General features: G+C 49.1%; 2 protein-coding genes across 6 annotated transcripts in view; one reads left to right on the forward strand and one right to left on the reverse strand.

Annotated features, from left to right (window-relative positions):
• IDUA (alpha-L-iduronidase) overlaps positions 1-11,165 on the forward strand; it is a 62,561-nt gene extending 51,396 nt beyond the window's left edge. For 4 of the 5 annotated variants that reach the window (XM_067553387.1, XM_067553391.1, XM_067553389.1 and 1 more), the window contains 2 exons: positions 6-106; positions 4,172-6,071. In XM_067553387.1, the coding sequence (XP_067409488.1) occupies positions 6-106; positions 4,172-4,290 (220 nt within the window). In that variant the 3' untranslated portion in view covers positions 4,291-6,071. Of the gene's footprint in view, positions 1-5; positions 107-4,171; positions 6,072-11,032 lie in introns of those variants that run through there. The other variant, XM_067553388.1, reaches the window with a different exon arrangement.
• Positions 10,482-21,787, reverse strand: LOC137156500 (purpurin). The gene is made up of 5 exons (XM_067553392.1): positions 21,387-21,787; positions 18,944-19,080; positions 16,605-16,717; positions 13,057-13,269; positions 10,482-11,146 (listed from the first exon to the last, which is right to left on the reverse strand). Exons 1-5 carry the CDS (start codon positions 21,501-21,503, stop codon positions 11,136-11,138), a joined length of 591 nt encoding a protein of 196 aa, XP_067409493.1. The 5' UTR covers positions 21,504-21,787; the 3' UTR covers positions 10,482-11,135.
• Positions 21,788-22,028: the final 241 nt, after the last annotated feature.

The raw sequence follows: 22,028 nt of genomic DNA on the forward strand, positions 1-22,028 counted from the left end.
CCTAGATGTCTGAAAACATTCGAAGTTGAGTTTTCCCAGGATGGAAGAACGTACCAACGGATTAATGTCAGAGACACGGTATTCACGCTCTGGATCTACAGTCCAGGTAAACCCGCAGTCGCACTCAGTTTAATCTGTTCCCTCAGCATCCATGGGAAGTGTACTAAATTATACTGGTCATTAAGTTTAGGAACACAGAGCCAAGCGTGTTCACAGTGCTTCGTTACCAGAAATGAGACCAGGTCTCTCCCCCACAGAACAGACCCATAGGGCTACAGGGTGCTGCCCTTACTAATGGTGAGGAGCATGGCTTCCTGTTGAAGCCCACGGGACTATTTATGTGAGTAAGTCCTGGTCACCCTGGAAAATGGTTGCACCATCTATCCCTAAGCTTACGATCCTGAAGTCCATGCTCCATTTTCATTGTGGCAAACTCCCACTGAAGTCAACGGGCGTTTGCTCGAAGACTAGAAGCACTTCCATCCTGGGCCCCGGTACCCCATTGCCAGAGCATGTGGGAAGAAGCGACAGGAAGGAAAGCTCACCCCAGATGTTGCTGTATTGAGTTCTCCACGCAGTTACGCGCAGTAATAATACTCCTTTCACTATGCCATGTGTGCAGGTAGGTCTTCGCAGCGCTGCCCCAGGCGCTCACACAGCAAGGCCTGATCCTGATCCTGCTACAGTCAATGGGAGTTTTAGACAGGCCCTACAGACGCCACCCGGGGCCAGATCATCTGCTGTGTTTAAGTTCTAGATGTAGGTGTGGGACACCCTCAGGATGCTGAGGCCTGTGAATCACCTTGTTACCCCCCCCCATCTCCAGCATGAGGGAGTTTTTCTTGGGGTAGCGGGATGTCTGCTCCCAGACCCTGCCTGCCCTCCAGCCTCTCGCCTGGAGGTTTTGCCAGACCCTACTTTGCATATTAATAGGTGCACCCCAGCCCCCAAGTCACTCCAAAAGCAGCCCCCTGGGGTGTGCAGCCCATTTCTGGACACTCTCAGCACCCAAGGGAACAGCACATACAGCATCAGCTCCAGCATAACACCACGGTGCTGTAATCTACTGCTCGTTAATAAACACACACTTTTTTCCCCACTAAGGGAACGATTTAGGAGGCAGTGAGTGCGGGTCACAGCAACAGCAGGTACAAACAAAACAGAAACATAACACGCTTGTACTAGACTCAAACTTCAACAGGCTAACCTAGTCTAAAGCGATTGCTCAGCTAAGCCGTGTCTCGCAGCGATTCCACCAAGATTGGCCGAGATCCTGTGTTCATGGGTATAAGTGTGCTGCCCAGCCACCCCCCCAGGTGCAGGATAAAAGAGGGTCCTGGTGCTTTCCTCTGACACCCCCAAAGTCTGCTGTTTTTGTCCCCAGACTCAGGATGACTGCCCCGTGGATTCCTTCCTGGGGTGCGGGCTGCAAGGGTCTGCCTGTTCTCCCCTTTCTTTCACATCCCCCTGTCGACCTATCTTTCCTGTTGACTTTCATGTGTAATTGGGGCCTCCTTTGTGTAGCCTTTGCGATGCTTGATTCACACAGGAAACGAAGGCAGGAGACTTTACATCCTTTTGTCTGGCAAAACCAGCTTACCAGCCCCTGCCTGGGACAGTGTTAGGGCAAGTCTACACTTCAAATGCTGCACTGCTGCAGCTGTGCCCCCTGTAGCGCTGTAATGAAGACGCTCTACGCTGATGGGAGAAGCTCTCCCGCCAACATAGCGCTGTCTACACAGGGCTAGGTCGGTATTACTACGTCGCTCAGGGATGTGGATTTTTCACACCTCTGAGCGATGAAGTAATAGCAGCATAGGTCTGTAGTGTATGCCAGACCTAAAAACACAGCCTAAATCCATGAATGGTCAATACATACACACAACTTCTTAAACATCACCCTACATGCATCACCCAACGGTTATGAGGATCAGTGTGATGTAGACGCCTCACACAACTCTTTTGGGGTAAGTCCTATGAAAGGAGAGAGTCAGGCATAGTGGGTTTGTCAGGCCTGAGAGGAATTGCTGTTACAGAATAGGGGACCCCTTTGCCAGCTGACAGAGATTCTTAAAGTCACAAGGGGTGCTGCAGCAGGGGTGAAGGGAAGACGCCTCTCAGGAGCTGGTCCCTGATTTTCTGCGGTGGTTCAAGTTAGAGCATCCTGGGAGCTGCTCTTTATGTGCACCAGCTGGCAATGGTTCTTGAAGAGCTGCCCGCCAGCTGGGGATAGCCAGAGCACAACGCCCCTCTGTTGGCACGGATCCAGCTACGCCAGCTGTACTCCTGCTATCCACTCACCTACGCTGGGGGTGTCCTCCAGCAGGAGCCTTTCACCCAGACGCCTTCCCTTTGTGCTACACAGCTGGCACGACCGGAGCAGCGCAGGCCACAGAGTAATCACAACGGGATTGCAGGTCTCCCCATCCAGGATTCTGTGCTCACATCCAACAGCAAGCCACCACTTTCCTGGTTTTTTCCTGGGTGTGGGCTCAGTTCTGCCAGTGACTGGCAGAGGGCTGGACACAATATAGCCTCAGCCTTCCTATGGCTAAACGCGAGACCACATACGGCCCTAACGACTTCAGGGCTGCTCCCTGCCAGTCAGGGAACAGCCGTTGAAGTCAGTAAGCATTCTGCCAAAGTAAGGGCTAAGTGCTACAGCAATTGGCTCAGAGAAAGAAGCTGAAAACAACGTAGGATGGGTATCTATAATACTGAGAGCTCCAGCCCAAGTTTCTTGACTCAGTTGCATGTTATTCGTTACATTAATGAACACTGATCAGGTTTGTATGGAACAGAGGAGAACCTGGCTTCTGAATGACATGCTCTAATGAGATACAGAGCCATCAGCTGGAAACAAAAATCCACCTTCACTGAAAACAGCATCATCTAGTACCACCAGTGCACGCTGTCTATGTAGGCAGGGCACGCACGGCATGCCCCAGAACCAGCGGTGTTTGTTGGGGCCGTTCGGTCTGGCCCCTGGAACATGCATGCAAGTGATCACGCCTTGCATGCGAGGGTAGAATCGCCTGCCTCTCTGAAAAGGTCACAGCACACTACTGAGTACGACACACTACAATCAGGTGCTTTTTGTAAGTCAAAAGGCCGTGTTAGCGTCAAGCTGCAGGGATAAGCACAAGTGCCCTAATCAAGACCCCCAGGGCAATATAAACGGTTGCATGTACTGTTGCACACAGGAAGTGTGGCTTAATCCATTAAACTGCATTTTGCCAGAAATAAATGAGCCGTCTGGCCACCTCTGTTGCTGGGATGCTGGCGTATGCCTGACCCGGCTGATCACTGCCAGCTTGTGGCATTTAACATCTCTGGCATATTTTAAAGAAAATCCTCAGCTGTTCATGTCATCACGTGTAACACCTTTGCCAAGGAAGCCCGAGTTCTTTCAACAGCAGAAGGGCTGCAGGGCTTAGGAACCGCAGAACTGCACCTTCACGTACTGCTCGAGGGAGACTACAGCTGGGGGGACAAACCTGGCCAGCAGACAAAGGCAATGGGCTTATCTACAGTGCCCCTCTAGACCTATCCTGCTGTGAACACTCTGTACCATCACCTCACAACTAAATGACAATCCATTTGTTTGAAGCATAGCAAATAAAAACAAACCACAGAAGTAACCCCCTGCTAATCGCCACCAGGTTTTAAACTTCCGGCACTTAACCAAAGTTACACTCTCAAAAGGAACTGGTCAATAAAAGATATTGTCTCACCCACCTTAGCTCTCCAGTTTCAAAAGGAAGCATGCCCAGTATCAGAGCAGGAAAATGGAAATTATTCCCCTCTCAGACTAAGAAAAAAAATTAGCTTCAGATAGAGCCCAGGACTAGAAACATTCTTTCAAGGTGATGACAATGGAAAACGCCGTAGCTTTGGCTACCACAGTTGCTCCAGAACAACTAGTATACCAAGAAGCCTCCCGCATCTCTGTCTTAGGACAGGGGAGATAATGGAGCAGCAGAGGAGAGTACCCCCCCCCCCACACACACACACGCTAGGTAGAGCGCCTGTTAGAACCCAGCCCGTCAGTCACACCCCCACGCCGTCCCACCAATGTGTGTTTCGCAGGGCTAGGGATGGTCCCAGCCCCTCGGAGCGCGACAGGCGTTGGTTGTTTGCACTGACCATGCTTTACCTCTTCTGTCGGCAGGAAGCGCAGTCTCCGGCTTTTACAGAGTGCGTGCTGTCGACTACTGGAGCAAGCCAGGCCTCTTCTCCATCCCTGTGAAGTACACCGAAGCCTCGGATGAGCGCAGAACTGCCCCCTAGCACGAAGGGAAATCCACGTCAGCCCTCAGCGTGCAGCAGAGTGGGGTATGCTGCTGCAAACTACAACCCTCTGATGAAACTCCAGCCTCACTAGCGAGGGGATGAGAGAGTTCACCTCCTGCGAACCCTTTGGTGCTTAGAGACACACATCATCCCAAAGAGGGATGTGGTGTTTGAAAGTGAAGAGGGAATAACTGTGCCCGGACCTTGCCCTTATATGCTGGTGAAACTCCGGTGGCTGCACTAGACCCAGACCGCCCTGACGCTGTGGGTCACAGGCGCCTGGTACCAGTGTCCCGTGGAGTCAGAGCCAACGTCCCACCTCCAGTCACACCCCAGGCCTGGGGCAGAGCGTTTTCCCGTGAGGGGAGGTGTGGCTGTGACAAACTCCTCGCCAGATCTGCAGTCCTGGCCTGATGTGGGGTAGTGGAAGGCACTGCTGCTGCTGGGGTGACTGCAGTCCAGCCAGGGACCAGAGCAGCCTTTCTGCCCTTCCAGAGCTGAAGTTCTTCACCTTGGCTCCCAGGGATTATTGCAGTCCCTTTGCCCAGAGGATTCAGGGATTTCACGGCAGTCTGTTGTCCCGCCGCAGCCGGGAATACAGAGTTCCTCACCGCTTAGCGCGGAAGCCTCCAGGCCGCCATTTATTTGCTCACTCTTGGGCCCTTGCCTACATGAGCAAAGTCCTTCCGCCTCAGGGGGCTGCGGCTACCTTCCCCGCTCCCAGCAGGGCATCGCCAGCACGCACCCTTGCCCCTTTCATTCTCCCTTCCGCTCGGATACACGCCACCTTCCCTCGCTGGGCCTTCACCCCACTGGGCCGTCCCAGGCCCATCTCTGGGAGCCCCACGGCGCCAGCTCAGGCTTTGGTCTCCGGAGAGTCTCCCCAGACCACTGCTGCTGTTCTCACCCGGCCTGCCTTTCCACTGCATTTTTAAATCCTGCTTCCCTCTTCGCAGCAGGCCTTGCTTCCCCTCAGTCAGGTGCAGCTGCTGCTGACTACAAACACCCCATGTGCCTGGCCTTAAACGAGCCAAGCCCCTGTGGCAAAAGTCCTGGGCCATGGCTGCCGGCCTGGCCAGCCGGCGAAGTGTGAGAAGAGGATCCCTTTAGAGGCTGTGATAAGTTGATCAGCTTTTGGCATAAACGTGTTTTTGTACATGACAGACAGCTGGTAACGGACACGGGATAACTAGCAAATCTTCACTGACGGCACGTGGGTTGGTGTATTTTACAGCAGATTATTGCCTCCCACGAAACGGAGGAGAAATGAACACTGAACGCACCAGAGCGGGGCAATATTTGACCGATTACATTTTCCCACCAAAAATGTGTGTGTTGAACAAAACATTGCATTGTGTGCCTCGCACGGGGGTGCTTGTGTGTTCTCTGCCAGCACCAGCGAGTGACACGCAGTCCCCAGGCCCGTGGCCAGCGGCAGACGTCGTGGCAGTGACAGGGAGACGGCCTAGTCCATGCGTGAGCCACACGCAGCCTGTGGGGGCGGACGCGGCTGGTGGGGGGTCAGCCTGCAGGCCCCAGAGTGTGCCGGCGGCTGGGACAGGCTGGTGTGAGGGCACGGGCTGCAGGGCATTGGGTTACGGTAGCGGGAGGGCAGGCCACCCTCCGTGACTCCCTGTAGCAGGAAGGAAGACGGCCTTGTCTGCCTGAGCCAGAGGGCTTGAGACTGAGCCGGAGCCCCCAGCTCTGTGATAAGAGACCCAGCACTCCTCTGCGCCTGCGCAAACCGACTGGGCCTGTAGACCTCCCTACGCCAGGCTTGAGGGTACCCGGGGCCCTTGGCAGAGCCCCGGGCGCAAGGCCTAGCTGTCGGGGGCAGCGAGGCTCCCAGACACCCTGCCGGCACCAACTTCAAGCCACCCCAGCCCTGAGGGGATGAGCCGGTGTCAGGGGCGGGGGGGGCATGGCCCGTGTGCCGGCTCTACTAGAACCCCTCCAGCGCCCGGGTCCAATCAGCGCCACCCAGCCTCTCGCGCCAGCCGGGCCCAGCCCTGCCCGGAGGATGAGCCGGACACCCAGCGAGACCCAGAAGCGCGGCACAGCCCCCTGTCTGGCCGAGGACGGTGGGGGGGAGGAGGCCCCGCAGTCCGGCTGGGCGCCCCGCCGCCCCCTCCACCCGCCGGCTCTGGCTGCCACGTGCCAGGCGCTCCGTCTCTCGGACAAGACCCGGCCGGTTGCTCTTGGCTCAGAAGGCCCCACTTGCCTGCCTCTGCCCTCAGGTCCAAGGCCCCAGTCAATAGCCGCCTGTCCCGCTGGCCTGACCTGCGCTGGGCGGCTCAGTCAATGGCAACCGCCCTCTCTGTGCCCATGGCCCAAAGGGCAATTATCAAGAGACACCTCCCCCCCAACTTCACCTACCTCGAGGCCTTTCCAAGAGGTGACAGCGGCAGCTCCTCTCTCTCGGGCCGAGGGGTTTCACAGTCAGGGACCATGTGTAGTTCTGTGGGCAAGTGAATGCCAGAAGGGTCGGGTGGTGTCTGAGTCGTAACAATGTACACAACCATAATTTCAGGGGTCCCCCCTACCCCCATGGCATGATGGGGGACGCCCCTTCAGCTCCCAGCGCCTATGGTTGGTAGAAATTCTGCTCACACCATGTTTCTGGAGATTAAATAGGAATAGTTGCGGGACTCTGAGCTAGCCATAAGGAAAGGGACGCTGGCTATCACCCTCTGGTACCTTGTCACGGGGTGCACCGCTCACCGCTGCGCTGGTGCCGCCTCCTGCTCACGCTGGGAATTCGCTCTCAAAGCTGCCGCACCCTGCTGCAGTTTGCACACCGTCACTTGGACTCTCAGTGGTCTGCAGCTCCTCTCACGCCAGGACCCACAGCGTCCTCTTTGTGACTCACTCAGCCCTCTGGCTGGGTCACACAGCATCCCCCTCTCCTTCCAGGGTACAGTCCGGCAGCAGGCCTAGGCAGTCTTCACTGCGTAAGTACTGGGCCACTCCCTCAGTGGCCGGTCAGGGAACCTTGGCCAATCCTCCTCTCCAGGTTCCAGGCCAGGGACCCTCAGCTCAGCAGTTCTGGGATTTACTCTCCCAGCCCTCGCTGCTCCTTCCCTGGACTGCTTCCTACCACTCCTGGTTCCCCTCTTCTCTTGGGGTGTAACAGCCCCCAAACACTCCTCCCTAAGCATGACTGCCCTTTCTTAGCAGCAGCCCCATTTCTGTTGCCAGCTGCCTGGCTTTATAGGCCCACCTTTTCCTGCCCAGCTGAACCTACTCTCAGTTAGTTCCCTGCCCCCTGCTTCCCCCTCCAGGTGCAGCCTGTGGAGTTAATTGGCCTGCCTAGTCATAACAGCCCCTGTCAGTCTTGTGCAGGCTGGACACCACATCACAAACCTGTTCACGACTGCCACGGTCACAGAGTATAAACACTCTGAAATAAAGCTTCCAGTACAAAATGACAGCTGAGACTTACACTGGACCACATTAGCTAGAAACTAAGCAGTAAGTGTATGACTCCCACACAAGGTCTATTCAGTATTCAATTCTAGTCTAGTGAATATCCATTCAATAGCTTCATAAATGAGTTAGCTAATGAGATCGGGAGTACGCTTAGAAAGTTTGTGGGTGATACATAAGAACGGCTACACTGGGTCAGACCAATGGGCCATCCCTGCAGTATCCTGTCTTCTGACAGTAGCCAATGCCAGGTGCTTCTGAGGGACTGAACAGAACAGGTCATCATCAAGTGATCCATCCCACCACCCATTCCCAGCCACTGGCAAACAGCAATCCCTGCCTATCCTGGCTAATATATCCTCTATGAACTGATCTAGTTCTTTTTTGAACCCTGTTACAGTCCTGGACTTCACAACATCCTCTGGCAAGGAATTCCACAGGTTGACTGTGCGTTCTGTGAAGAAGTACTTCCTTTTGTTCATTTTAAAACTGCTGCCTATTAATTTCATGTGGTGACCCCCTACTTTTTGTTGTGAGAAGTAGTAAATAACACTTCCTTATTTACTTTCTCTGCACTAGGCACGATTTTATAGACCTCTATCATATCCTCCCTTAGTCTTATCTTTTCCAAGCTGAAAAGTCCCAGTTTTATTAATCACTCCTCATATGGAAAATTTTCCATACCCTTAAATCATTTTAGTTGCCCTTTTCTGAACTTTTTCCAATTCCAATATATCTTTATGAGCTGGGGTGACCAGATCTGCAGGCAGTATTCAAGATGAGGGTGTACCATGGATTTATAAAGAGACAATACGCTATTTTCTTTCTTATTATCTATCCCTTTCCTCATAATTCCCAACATTCTGTTAGCTTTTGTCACTGCACATTGAGTGGATATTTTCAGAGAGCGATCCACAAGGACTCCGAGATCTCTTCCTTGAGTGGCAACAGCTAATTTAGACCCTATCATTTTATACGGATAGTTGGGATTATGTTTTCCCATGTGCATTATCAACATTTAATTTCATCTGCCATTTTGTTACCCAGTCACCCAGTTTTATGAAATCCCTTTGTAACTCTTCACAGTCTGCTTTGGACTTAACTATTTTGAGTAATTTTGTATTATCTGCAGATTTTGCCACCTGACAATTTACTCCTTTTTCCAGCTCATTTATGAATATGTTGAACAGTGCTGGTCCCAGCACAGACCCCTGGGGGGAGACCATTATTTACTTCTCTCCATTCTGAAAACTGACCGTTTATTCCTACCGTTTGTTTCCTATCTTTTAACCACTTAGTGATCCAAGTGAGGACCTTCCCTCTTATCCCAGGACCTCTTACTTTGCTTAAGAGCCTTTGGTGAGGCACCTTGTCAAAGGCTTTCTGAGAATCTAAGTACACTACATCCACTGGATCACCCTGTCTACAAGCCTGTTGGCCCCCTCAAAGAATTCTAGTAGATGGTGATGAGGAGGAGGAAGACAGTGACTGACACTCCAGTGTTCTGCAGCAGGAGATGTGGGTTACAGGGCTAAACACTTTGTACTCTCTGTCTAGTGAGGTATTTCAGTGTTTGTGGGATTGCTTATCAGATTTGTGATAAATTGCAGTTGTTTCTCCTGTGCTCCTTGGGTCTCTTCTTCTGATACGACCGCTAAGAATTTTTCAGGTGCTGTAGCGGTTTAGACCAAACTCTTACCAAGCCCTGGAGTCTAAGAAATTAATCAAGTCATCACTTGGGCTACACCTAGGTCCTGATTATTTATGAGCATTAAAGATCCCAGTTTTCCAGAAGGTGGTATATTGGTCCAAGAGTCTTTGCCAATTAGACTTTAGCTTGTCTAATTAATTGAGATGGCGCCCTAAGTTTACCCCTTACTCATCCCCGATACTACCTTGAAGCAGAGAGAGGCGATTAGTAAGGCATTAAATCATTCCACTGTACTGCATTAGTCCAGCAAGACCAGATGGACTGTGTACGTTTATTCAGAACATATGACAGTAGTTTACATACAGGTTACTAGTGTGTATCTAAATTGTTTTGCGTTCAGTAGTATCTACGTTTTTCCTACTCCCGTTTTGTTTCTGCCCATAGCTTTAAACATTAGCTTTAGTATTTTTTCTCCCCTTTCTGACAATTGAAGACTTTGGAGGGCAGTGAGCAGCCTGTGCTATCTCAACTAGCATACTTCTAGTACAACTAAGGATCAGGGAGACAATGCAGAAACTAGGGGTTTGGGGAAAACAAACAACTTACACTTTAGGGAGAGCTCATCACATCCCTGGTGCACTATCCACACGCAAGTTAGCAGCAGAAGAGCCTTTCGCCAGAATGTATATGCTATTTGCAACCAAGCTTTTCTCCAGTTGTTCCTAACTGCCAGCAAACTGCAAAGTCATTTATTTGCCCTGCTCTAGACAGCGCTCGTATCTGACCATGCACTTTGGTTTTGCCAATCTCAACCCAAGTAATTACTAGTCACAAAAACATTTCCTTGCTACAGGCTTGCATGAGTCAGCATAATGTGGTGGTGTATCAAGGCAAGGGGCTCAGCTTTCTGCACAGAAAACCACGAACATCTGAGAACCAGTCATGTCCTGTGGAAAGGGAACTGTGTGACTGAGAAATGCCATTGTAGGTTCCCCCATCTTCCTAAGAGGAACAGTCTACCCATGAGATCTCCAATTCGCTGCACAGACAAAAGCAACTCCTGGACACGACAGCTGTTGTTCCCCAGATGATGATGTAGGAGGCTGGAGGAAGGTGGTGGGAAGTATTTTGGTACCTAGTCTTACAACTTGCAGCCAGGAGCTTGGATCAAGCAGTTGCACAGGGCTTTGATGAGGCTGAGCTTGTTCAACGCCGCAGAGGAGCCAGGGATTTAGTGTATGCATTCTGAGTTTTAGAAAGCCAGTCTCTTGTGTGATCCCCTATTGTGTTATTGGTTTGAATTTGTGTTAGTTTGACACCAGTTGTCTGACTAGATATACCCAGTACAATGGTCCCCAACTGGGGCATTTCAGCCCTAATAGTTGCTAGTGGAAGATGTTCTGCAATATTAACTTGGAGTGAGAGGATCAGACTTTATCAGTCTCACATCAGATTTCTTGTCCCAGCAGGCTTTGTTATTTAGGAACTAAAAGATGAAGCTAGGTTAAATGAGGCAGGTAGTACATAGCAAAATTTGTATTTAGAGGCTTTTAAAAAACATTTGATAAATATCACATCAATGTTATTCCTTTGCAAATTCACACACCCAATACCATATTGCACTCCGGTTACAAAAAAACAACATTTTAACATGTTTTTCAGGAAGAAACACTGGTCCAAACGATTTGATTTTTTAAGTGAATGACAGCGTCAAGACCAAGAGGTCTAGTTTCTGCTCTTAGAAACGGAATGACAAGTGTACTCCTTAGCAGGCCCCTGCAAAAAAAATAAATAAAAGAGAAAAAAGAAAAAAAACTTGAGTTCGTTTTTTCCATTCTATGCAAATGAATGCGTAGAGTCATTGCAGTGTTCTGCGACATTTCTAATCCTCAATTCAGCAACAACTGCAGAAATGTGGGGGTACTCACAAAATAGGGTTCAGGGTTAGTGTCCAAAACTCCGACTTGTACTGCCTTGATCCTGCTCTGTGCATGACTCTACCACATCATGTGCTGGAGCAGTCCTTGCGCTGCTCTAATTACTTCAGCCATAACCTCAGCCTGGCATCGACTTAGCACTAAATGTCCTGCCCCGTCCCCAGTGCCCCTTTCTCAGCTAGAGCCAGCAACGAGTCAGCTGTATGCCACTACAGGATTACTCTTTGGGTGAACTCAGTGTATGCATCCCTGCTTTCTAGCTGTGTACCCCAGGTTGTTCCTGTATGTTTTTCGACTGACAGCTGTGCCATGTAACACTGTTCGAAAGTTTGAACCTGCAGACTTTACCCAGACAAAATTCCCATTGACCTCAATTAGAGCTTTCTCTGAGAAAGGGCTGCAGGGTCAGGCCCAAAGATAGCATCTTATTTGTGACTGAGTCAGTCCTGTGACCGTCAGTTAATGAAGCAGTGCATGCTGGGACCTGTAGTCTCAATGGGGCACCTGTTTTTAAGGGGGAGCTGGTTGGTCCCCCTATATTTAAGGGTATCTAGCACTTCCCATTTTAAGAGATTCTTGCACCCTGCCCATTGTAAAGCTCTCACCTGCTTCACTGTGTGCAGCAGACCTTTGAAAAGCAGAGGAGAAGAACCCTCTGGCTACTTAAGTGTCTTGTCTTCATCCCATTCAGCTTTTGGTGAGAGAAACTGCTCGCCACCCTTCCCTCTCATTTGCACTTTCAGGAAGAGTTTGAGAGCAAGCCGAAATAACGCGACACGATATTCTGCAGAGCCGGTCTGCAGCACAGGTGCTGGGGAGGCCTGACAGCTGCAAGAGCAGGATTTGGGGGGGTTGGGAGGAGGGACACGCACAGAACTGGCTTCCTCCGCACCCTGGACGCAGCACACTGCCTCCGTAGCCCTCTCTAGTTACCACACATGGGTTGGTAAATGAGTCCCACACCTCTGGTTCCCTACCAAGAAGCCCCCCTGCCTCCAGCACATGGCACCAGAGGGCCAGTTCCCCTGCCCCATGGCACTATGTGGGGCTAAAACTTCCCCAGCTCTAAGGATAGAGAACTAGGCTAGGCTGCTGTCCAGACACCCTCAAGATCCAGCACATGGCCTGATAGAGAACACATCGGGAGAAACATCCTTCTCCTGCCAGCTAATGCAGTTAGAAGCGCAGCTCTGGTTATAGCTGTCTGTGCTGAAGGTTCAGGCTTCAGACCTGTTGGCACCTCCGGATGAAGAGAGGTTGTGATGTACTGGAATCTGGTTTTGCCTTTTTCCTTTGAAAAGGCAGGGAGTCACAGATAGTTTATTTAGGTTGCCAGGTCAAGCACTTGAAAGTTAGGAATTGCCAGACTTACCATTGCCCCGTGCAACCTTAAATTTGCCCTTTTGTATATATCTATTAGGATGGTCTGCTTACATGGCATCCTATTTTCCCACATGATGTCAGCCTCATTACTGCATAGGACAGAGATGAGGGGCAGAATTAAGGCTGCACATCAACCGTAAATCTGGCATTTTGAACCACTAAGTATTTTATTTTGCAGCCACACCCTGACTTAATATTGCATACAAAAGCACTACGTCAAAAGAATGTTCATTAGCTTGCAATGACTCTGTTGTATTTACAGTGAGTGCAGCCCTCCGAAAAAGTTACCATCAGAGCTCCTCTGTTAGGAAATATGCAGCCGACTCTTGCCGTAAGAGGCTAAGTCTGTTGAGTATCTTAACTTACCTGTCTGCAGCACTGGCTGGAATTGGCCAGACATACAAATCTCTTCCTGCTTCTGTCGCACAACGCGCTGAATGGCTGGTGGGAGACCACGAGGGTTGCGTGAGAAGATAAGGGAGTATCCATCATCACAAGTGCCATCCTCTTTCAGGCTGCGGCAGGCATAAGTAATGGCATAATTATCATAATCTGTGTCAATCACCCAGTAGTTGTCACCTGAAATATTAGAACAGTTTGTCAGTCATGGTCTTTAGGTAGCTACATAGGTGAAGATGACTCAGAAATCTAGCAGACGCAGGCTTTACAAGAAACAATGGTGGGAAGGTAAGTCAGCAAATTTCAAAGTGTGTGGGTGTGGGTGTGTGTGTGTGCACGCACACACGTGTGTGAGTGCGAGTGAAACTGCTGGAACAGATTCCCCAGGGATGAAAAGTTCTACACCACTCAGAGTCCCGACATCAGCACATAATGTCTTTCTGTGAGAAACACTCCGATTCCGCTGTGAGTTGAGCTTGATGCGTTCCACCCCCTGATTAGCTGTTGCACAGCAGGTCAGACTAGATGATCATGATCCCTTCTGACCTTCGACTGCAAAATCCCTTTTTAACTTCTATCTGGAAGCTGCAGAATTTCAACCTTTCACCACCAAGCCCTTTTTCTTGGTCCTTTTATGGACCTGCTCCAAACCCCACTGTCCAAAACACCAATGGGAGCAAAACTTGGGCTTAGTGTGTAGAAGATTCACTGAAGCCTCATGAAACTATTTTTTTTTTTTTGCACTAATAAGTCACAGGCCGATTCCTGGACTGTGGGGTAATTGAACGGTAGCTTTGTTTGGTGAAACACCACTGAGCTTTCCTCAGCCACTCACTTTATTGTTCATGCCAAGAAAGGGGTTTATTACAGTAGTGTATGCTGTAATGAAGTTTTGTGCCTATGTTTTCATTGACTTGGCTAGATATCAAGTATTTAAAACAAAAAATAATGGTCTAAGTAATGGGCTTTTTTACAATTAGTATTTTTTAAATTATTTCGGTCCTGATTCTCCATGTTTAGCACACACAGAACTGACTTCAGTAGGAACTTTGTGCGTACAAGGAATGCAGGATTGAGCCCTTAATTGATAACTTGTGAATCCAGTAATTCACTGTGGCTATGCACTTGAAATTAGTGAGTTTCTTCCATATGTTATGGAGACATTGGTTGATACTCTATAATTAAGAGGTTGAACCTCTGCGTTAAATGCAAAACTCATTTATGTATGAAAAATATAGTGGTGCGGATCTGGTTGATCTAGTATCCTCTCAAATTACAGCATTTACCAATGACCCAGAAAAATTATGTTTGTACTAGTAAATCTGTTAGTTTAGCAATTCAAATTAAAAATGGTTCCTTTATGAAATTTTGCACCCAGTGTCAGACTTTGCCTCTAATCTCGTTAATCTCAGACCAAACCAGCATCTTTCCTTAAGACTAAAAGAGGAGTTTAAATGGCACAAGATTTCAATGAGTTCAGACGAAGTCATAAAATCAAATGCAAAATATCAGTTTTCTGTATGTCAATGAGACAGTGTCTCTGCCCCCTTACAGAATAGGGGCACCATCTTCCCTTCGGGCAGCTATGGCTTCAGTCATGTTGAGAACAATGGGAAATGGTGGCTATTTTCAAAGGGGCAATTTGACAAATATTCAGTGATGAGAAATGGCAAATATTGCCATTAAGCCTAAAAAAATCTCCCCCAAAGTTACCCATTGCACCAGATCAACTCCACAGATGCATGGGGGAGAGGCTGACTAGACTGTGTGTATAGAATAATACAAGGAGTGAAGTGCAAGTGGTGACATTTTCAATTTAAAAAGGAAGGAAATTCCCAGATGAGCTATATAAAAATGGAGTTAAGGTTTAGTACTTATCACCCGTTTAGGAAAACTGCATTGCAGGGTTGTTCTTATCCCCAAACCAAGTGTTATCAGCCCACAAATGAACACTCAAGATCGAAACCCAAACACGTTTGGGTATGTAAGTGCACTGTTAGGAAACTCAAACAACCTTATCCCTGCCTGATCGTGACACCATGAGGGGGAAATAATGAAGAAGAGTAAATTGTCTCGAAAAAATAATCAGTTTAATCTCAGCCCACAACCCAATTAAGGCAGAATAGTTTGGCCTGGGGTCAGTACAGCACAGAATGAGCATTTCTGCTGAAGAAAAAACTTTCCATTATGGAGAGTAACAGAGGGAAAAGGGACAATTAATCCTAGCAAGAAAAGACAAGAAAAAAAGAAAAGAAAAAGGTAGGAAATGAAGTCAGCTTTAACTCTATGGGAAGGTTGAAGGGTCTGTTGGTAGAGTACAGGCTGTCTGGGTGCGCATGCAGTACAGATATGGAAATACACATCTGGATTTCTTATCAACTCAACCTTATCTGAATTTCCTAAGTTGACAACATTTAGTCTTGAGATAATTACAATCTCCCTGCAATTTAGCTTACCCTAAATTAGTGATATATCCTCTGGCCTTCACTCCATTTCATCATGGTGTGTGTGTCTGGGAATATATCACAGGTAGACCAGCAGTAATGCCTATAATATTCATGTTGCCTACACTTTCTATGTTTTTAGTTCTCCTAAGACGCTGCACATGTTTTTACAGCTTTGTTCTTCAATCCAGTCTATTTTAATGTACTTTATGGGCCAATGCACTAGAAAGATATTCCTTCCGCACTCGCTAACAGGGGGATCCTGTCCTGCCCCCACAGCTGCAGAGAGTCCTCTGGCAGCTGCAAGGATATGGTAGGGGCATGCAGGAATGAGGGAGGTTATACACCTTGGGTGGCACACAGAACTCCTCTCGAGCGCGGCTTCAACACTGAGGGCATCTAGGGAGAACCATAGGATTTTCCTCCCACCACCACCCACACGTGTATGCACCCAGCCACTTTGGCCAACCACTAGCATGAGGATCTGGGGGTAAGTGTTGAATGCCTCCCCCCTGCATAGCTCAAGATATCAGGCTGTGCATGGGGAAGAGCTGCTGAGGCTAACATGAGCAAGCACACCTCAGGCTTCTGAAGGCCATCATTTCCCAAGTTCAGACAGCCCAGACCTATGTGGATATCCATCTACTTTAAAGTTTTGTGCGCGACCCACCTCTGTCAAATAGATTGGTAATAGCTAGGTCCTTAGGGGAGTCTCTGGCTCGTCCCTTTTTGGGAGGCAGAGAGCTCTGTTTTTCTTGGAGTAGGCTTCCCCGCTACGTTTTGGGGAAAGAGGGGTTGGCTGTGGTAGAGAAGCTATGGGAGCAAGGTTTAGCAGTGTTTTCCAAAGATGAGCCTCTGGCGTTGTCTCCCAAAGTAGATTCCACAGCCAGATCCCCCCCAGCCAAGAATGCTTGGACCCCAGCTCTCACACACTTCACTCTAACCTGTGTGATCTGCAGCGTCCCAGGTGAGCGCAACTGTCTTGGCAGCTCATACACGGAAACACGTTTGCTTCTACACCCACGAGCTGCAAACCAACACACCTAACCACACGGGAGGAAATTCACTCACCTCCACTGGACAAGTAGCTAGCCAGCCCTTGGTAAGTCATGTACATCTTTGCAGGAGTGGTGGGGTCTGGGACTGTGTACTGAGCCGCCATATCAGCACAGATCACCCAGAATCTGAAACAGGAGCAGAGATACGGAGGGTCAGAATCTACAGCGCGTGTTTCAATGCACAAAATAACAGTTGTGTTCAGGGCTCATCTAGGTCCCTGACTTAATTCTGACTGCTGGAGCAGGGCCATTGGACACCCTTCCCATTTCAAAACGGATCATCGTTCAGTCAAAGCCATACCACATCATGGTGCGGAGCTCCTTTCACAATCACACGGCGGGAAAGAGTTGTGGGCTGCACAGATTTTGTGAGTGCAGAGAGATGATGTTTCTGGTATCCCACCGCCACCCCATACAGTAAGCTGTGCGCATCCAGAAATGACAGTCAATGTAGTCAGTGTGTTGGAGTCTTGCTCAGACAAGATCAGGCTCCCACTGTGCTAGGGGCCACCCAGAAAAATAGGAGGACGTGTCTCTGCTCAAAGAGCTTAACATCTGACTTTAGACAAGATGCTGCACTGCTGTTGTTCACACCGGATTCAAGCAGGGAGAAGACAAGGGAGCATGGCAATGTACCATGCCATTTATTTAGACTGCATGTAACTCTGAAAGGCTCTGAATCATTTAAGGGGATATCACTAGTTGGCTGATTTCTGTTGAGTGTCATAAGCAGTTCCTCCACAAGGAGGAATTTGAAGGTGGGGAGGGTAGCAGCCCTAGGGGCTAGTTTAAGGCAGGCATTCCCCACATAAGGAACACCATGAAAACGATCCCCGTCAGCTGCAGGAGCAATGGATGACTGGACATGCCTGGCAGAGCAGGCACTAGAAATGTGATCTGATAGGTAGAGAGGGGCACTGAAGATGAAGATGGAAAGCTGAATTTCTCCACTGGCATCCCATTTTCCACCCTGAGCTCAGATGCGGGGGGAGAACTGACCAGAGGAAGAGCTCGTGTCAGCTACGCTTCGCAGAGCCTGGGGGGAGCAGATAGCTGCTTTAATCAGGGGAGGATCTGAGTTTTAGATGTGAGGACAGTCAGATTCTGCAAGTGAGAGAGAAAAGCAGCAGGATATGGGGTCGGAGGAGGGACTGGCCACGTGTAGAATGAGCGTTTGGGAATAGCCCAGCCGCAGAGCCTCTAGGAAGGTCTGGTCTACTGCTGCTGTACGTGAAGCAGATACCTACATGGTATTGGATGATGATTTCCCCATTTTCTTGAGAAGCTACCCAGAATTTACCACTCTGAGTAGCTGAACTTGTTCCTTCCCACATGCATTACACAGAACATATCTGCTGAGCTTCACCTGGCCTTCTTCTCAAATGTCCTGTACTGCTGCACATTCTTCTATCTTGACAACCTAAGGTTTGTGTCAGCCAGTTTTATCCTTTCCCCTATTGCTAGCTAATGTTCAACAGCACTACAGCTAGTATTTATCTGTGGGAGGTCTCAGGGTTTTTCCTTTCCACACTGAGAATGCTGTCTATTCCTGCTCCGTTTACTCTCTCAACCAAGCTGTAATCCCTTACAGTAGCCATGGGTGAGGGGCACATTTTTTAGATGTGTTTCCATCTGTCTACCCAGTGCCCACCCACATTATCCGAGGGCCTTTTGAGTCTTCCACAGAAGACTACCCCGTGCCAGGTGGAAAAATCCATTAACGTAAAACCCACTTGCCCTTTCAACCACCAAATCTCTCAGGGAAATCTAACCAATGAGAAGCAGTTTGCCTTTATTTGACTTTACCCTCTCCTGATTGCTTTGCCACTCTACATCTAATGATTTTCTTAGCCGTGCTTCTCTGCACAGAAGCTAACTCTGAGGGATAATTCCTAGGACCTCCTTCTGTACAGACAGGTCTAACAACGTCAAACCTTCAATACAGTAATTGTTTTTAGGTTTTTTTGTTAATGGCTCAGCTATTTTGTTCTTTAGATTCCTTAAAACTCAGACACTCCATCTGGGCCTATTGACTTGTTCCTATTATTGACAGCTGAGCTTTTCAAGTCCGGGCCCTCTGAACACAGACGGTCAGGTACGTGGTGATTTCGTGACAGGCACGAAAGAGGCCAGGCTGACATTGAACGCATTGTCACTGGTGGCCAAAATAGAAAATAAAGCCAGGACCCTCAAAGCAGAAGATTTGACATACTAACATACTGAGCTTGATTGGGTTTTCCTTCTTGAGCCAGGTAGCCATGTCACGCCGTTTGCCTCAGAGACGTTACTGGTCACAGCGCAAACTGGTGCAGTCGATCAGAGACTCGAGTGGCGTCTTCGCCAAGCACTTACCCAAAGAGCTTCACTCTGCCTTTGGAAGATGCAATCATTGTGCCGTCCTCCTCAATGGTGTACTCAGCAGAGATGTTATCCTGAAGGAAGAGGCCTTCTGGGTCCTTCTTGGCGAGGGCGTACCATTTCCCTGAATACTGAAATGAAAGGAAAATATCTGAATTAATTTTCATTGCATGCCATGAGCATCATGCACCCAGCCTTAGACTTTCCTAAACTGCAGCAAGCTTGTGTTTTGGTAGGTGGGTGCTACACAGGTTCTGCTATTAACACTGGGAAAGGCCGGCGTGCTCATTGGTTGGGTGCCTGGAGGAATGGTCCTGCTATGCATCTGCGCCAGCATTTGCACTGGCTTGGTAACCCGGGATGCTGAAATCCCGGTCATTTACCGTGCAGCTAGCAGCAACGTAAGCTTCCCTGCACTGCCCTGCTTACGTGCCTCCACCATATCCCAAGAGAACCATGGCTGCCAATCAAACAGCAGGTCATTCTCTGCCCCCCTTCAGTCCCTGGCCTCTTTACAACAAGTGAACCAGAGAGAGCAAATTGCACGAGGACTTTCGGGGCCACTTTGCCATTCATCAATTGGCCGGAACTGCCGTCTCTTTTCACTGAATACCCATTAGATGGTGACACCTGTCTCTACTGACAGGGACTGAATTTGATCCTTTGCCAGAGTTCACAACCCTCGGTGGAGTAAAGTTCCTATGCAGAGAAGCAGAAAACATTAAGCCTACGCAGCAGAACCAGAGGAAAGGAAGCCAGTTTGGTGGGGCCGGTGGTGTAATGGCAACAGAGTGTGCGTACATTTGATTGAGAGAGAAGAAAATGCCCAGAAAAAGCATCACCGAAGACCTAGAACTGTCGGTGTTGAAAAGGAAAGGGGCCCCACGGAAGCTAACCCAGCACGGTCAGACTGACAGAGAGCTAACCGGAGAGGACTAACAGGAGCGATGCACGAGGCTGAGCACAAGCAGACAGCGAATATCTGCCTCCACCTTAACGTCTTGCACCCCTGCTGTGGCGTTCAGGAAAGCTGGGGCATGTCTGGGGGATTTTTGGCTGTAAAGAAAGGTATGGTTTTCAGTTAAGAGAGAAGGTGATCTAGTCTAGGAAGTCATATGCCTCTTCAGGACAGAAATGGGGCCGGTAGCTCATGAACCGATAAATCAGGGGGATGCTCAGCCTTTAACCAAAACACGGGTCCCCCCCAGCCAGGGTGTGGGTCTAGCAGTGAAGCAGGGAGGGAGCCGCTTCTGCTCAGCCCTGCCTGAGCTTACCTGGGCCAGCCAAAGCCCATTCTGGATGAGGTCCTACCTAGGAAGGCTGCAAAGACGCTTTGGAGTAGGGGAGGGCGGATTAGCCCGTTTCTTTGATCCTGCCTTAATCCTTCACTGCACTAGGGAGCCCAAACATCAGCAGTTCAGACTGACTGGAACCGAGAGCCATGCGAACTGGAGCAGAGCCGCAGAATTATCATCCCCCGTACTAGCCCACAGTTTGGGGTACTTCTCTGGCCCCACTTCTCATAGCACCTCACTCCCTTCAGGGCATCTCTTCTCTCTCCGCCGTGTGAGGCAGGGCAGTGCCATTCCCCAGGGGGGTGGAAGCTCCCTGCGAATGTGGGGGCAGAGTGAGGCAGGGCAATGAGGGGAGGTACTTAGATTTGGCAGGGAATGGGGAGGAGCCAGCACCAGGCTGGGAAGGAGGGTCCCAGCAGTTCCAGGCCTCACGGCAGCCACTCCCCAACCCCTCCATGGCCTGCTCTCACCTCTGCCACCCCTGCGATTATCCCCCATTTTACAGAGGGGGAACTGAGGCACAGAGTTCACGCAGGAAGTCTGTGGGGGAGCCCTGTGGTGCCCTGGCCACTTCCAATCCCATATTCTGTTTGTTTCCTGTCACAATTAATGGTTATACAGAGATAGACCTAGTTGCTAGGCCCAGTTCATCTCCCTTTGAGACAACGTGAGGTGCACCTGGCTCCCCAGGGCCACTCCTGCGTGAGGATTTGCACGGCAATACAGTTAGTTCATTCATTCTGGGGAATGACTGTCCCATGTAGTTAGAGTCAGCATTACATTCAGGGACATTAATGACAGCATATTTGTGAAGGGCTTTTGGCTCTTCCGCAGTTCAGCAGATGTTAGTAGGTCAAACAAGTTTCCTTGTGAGAGAAAATTAGCCAGCATGGTTCCTGACATACTGGATTTTTTGGGCTGAAGTTCTTACTGAGCAGAAGGCAACCGGGGATTAATCTGGCAAGTTAACAGCAAACTATGGAAACAGTGTTTGAGAGAATGTCTTTAACTGAAAAGCAGAAGAGGTTAATTTCCCAGCTCATGTTGCATTGAGGGGCCCCTTTACATTAGCACATTATGTAAATTAAAGAGCTTCTGTAAGTTGTGTAGCTGTGTACTGCAGATGAAGTAGTGATAGTTACCCTCTTTTGGTCGAAGTTGTCTTTCACGGAGAAAGAATCCACTGTACAACTTTGAGCCAGGCAGTGTTCAATACTGGATAGGAGTGTTGCCAGGAAGACGTACTGTGCATATTTCATTCTGTAAGAGAAATGCAAACACAAAGAGTTTCATACTGATGCAGATTCACAAATCTGAAGAAGGTTTTCGATGGAAGGCCAGAAATAATCCAGGTAGCCTTTGAAATATACCAACTTTTGGGGGGAGCCTAGTCAACGGTTTGTTTTACTTTCAGCAACTGACCAGTTTCTACCTTTGTGTGGTTAATGGTCCTACCAACCACATTCTTGTCCATTGTATTTGGTGTGGGGATGGGGGACACACACACACACACACAATCAATCTCACTTTTATCCTCATACCATGGAAGTTCTCTGCTTGCGTTAAGATATCCACTAAGATAGAAACAATGGTCGTTATTAATTCTAAGATCGAGTTTAAAGTAAAATGCCTGCATCTGCATGTAGCAATTGGGATAGCTAGTGCTATAAATATAGATTACAGGCCTCACATTTTGTAACTTGTTTCCTTTCATGTTACTCTAAATACAGTATTGAATGAATCCTTCTTTAAGAAACCTGGCCAAGTTAAAACACCTAAAACAA

This window comes from Emydura macquarii, unplaced genomic scaffold (assembly GCF_026122565.2).
Source record: "Emydura macquarii macquarii isolate MOO-44397 ecotype Brisbane River unplaced genomic scaffold, CSIRO-AGI_Emac_v2 contig_1451, whole genome shotgun sequence".
Classification (NCBI taxonomy): domain Eukaryota; kingdom Metazoa; phylum Chordata; order Testudines; family Chelidae; genus Emydura; species Emydura macquarii.

Bases quoted from the DNA above. Each gene is read 5' to 3' on its own strand.
- LOC137156500 (XM_067553392.1), bottom strand. From the start codon at position 21,503: ATGAAATATGCACAGTACGTCTTCCTGGCAACACTCCTATCCAGTATT. The intron at 19,081-21,386 runs GTAACTATCACT...CTTTCATTTCAG, and splicing joins ACAACTTCGACCAAAAGAGG to TATTCAGGGAAATGGTACGC. The intron at 16,718-18,943 runs GTAAGTGCTTGG...CTCCTGTTTCAG, and splicing joins GGCAGAGTGAAGCTCTTTGG to ATTCTGGGTGATCTGTGCTG.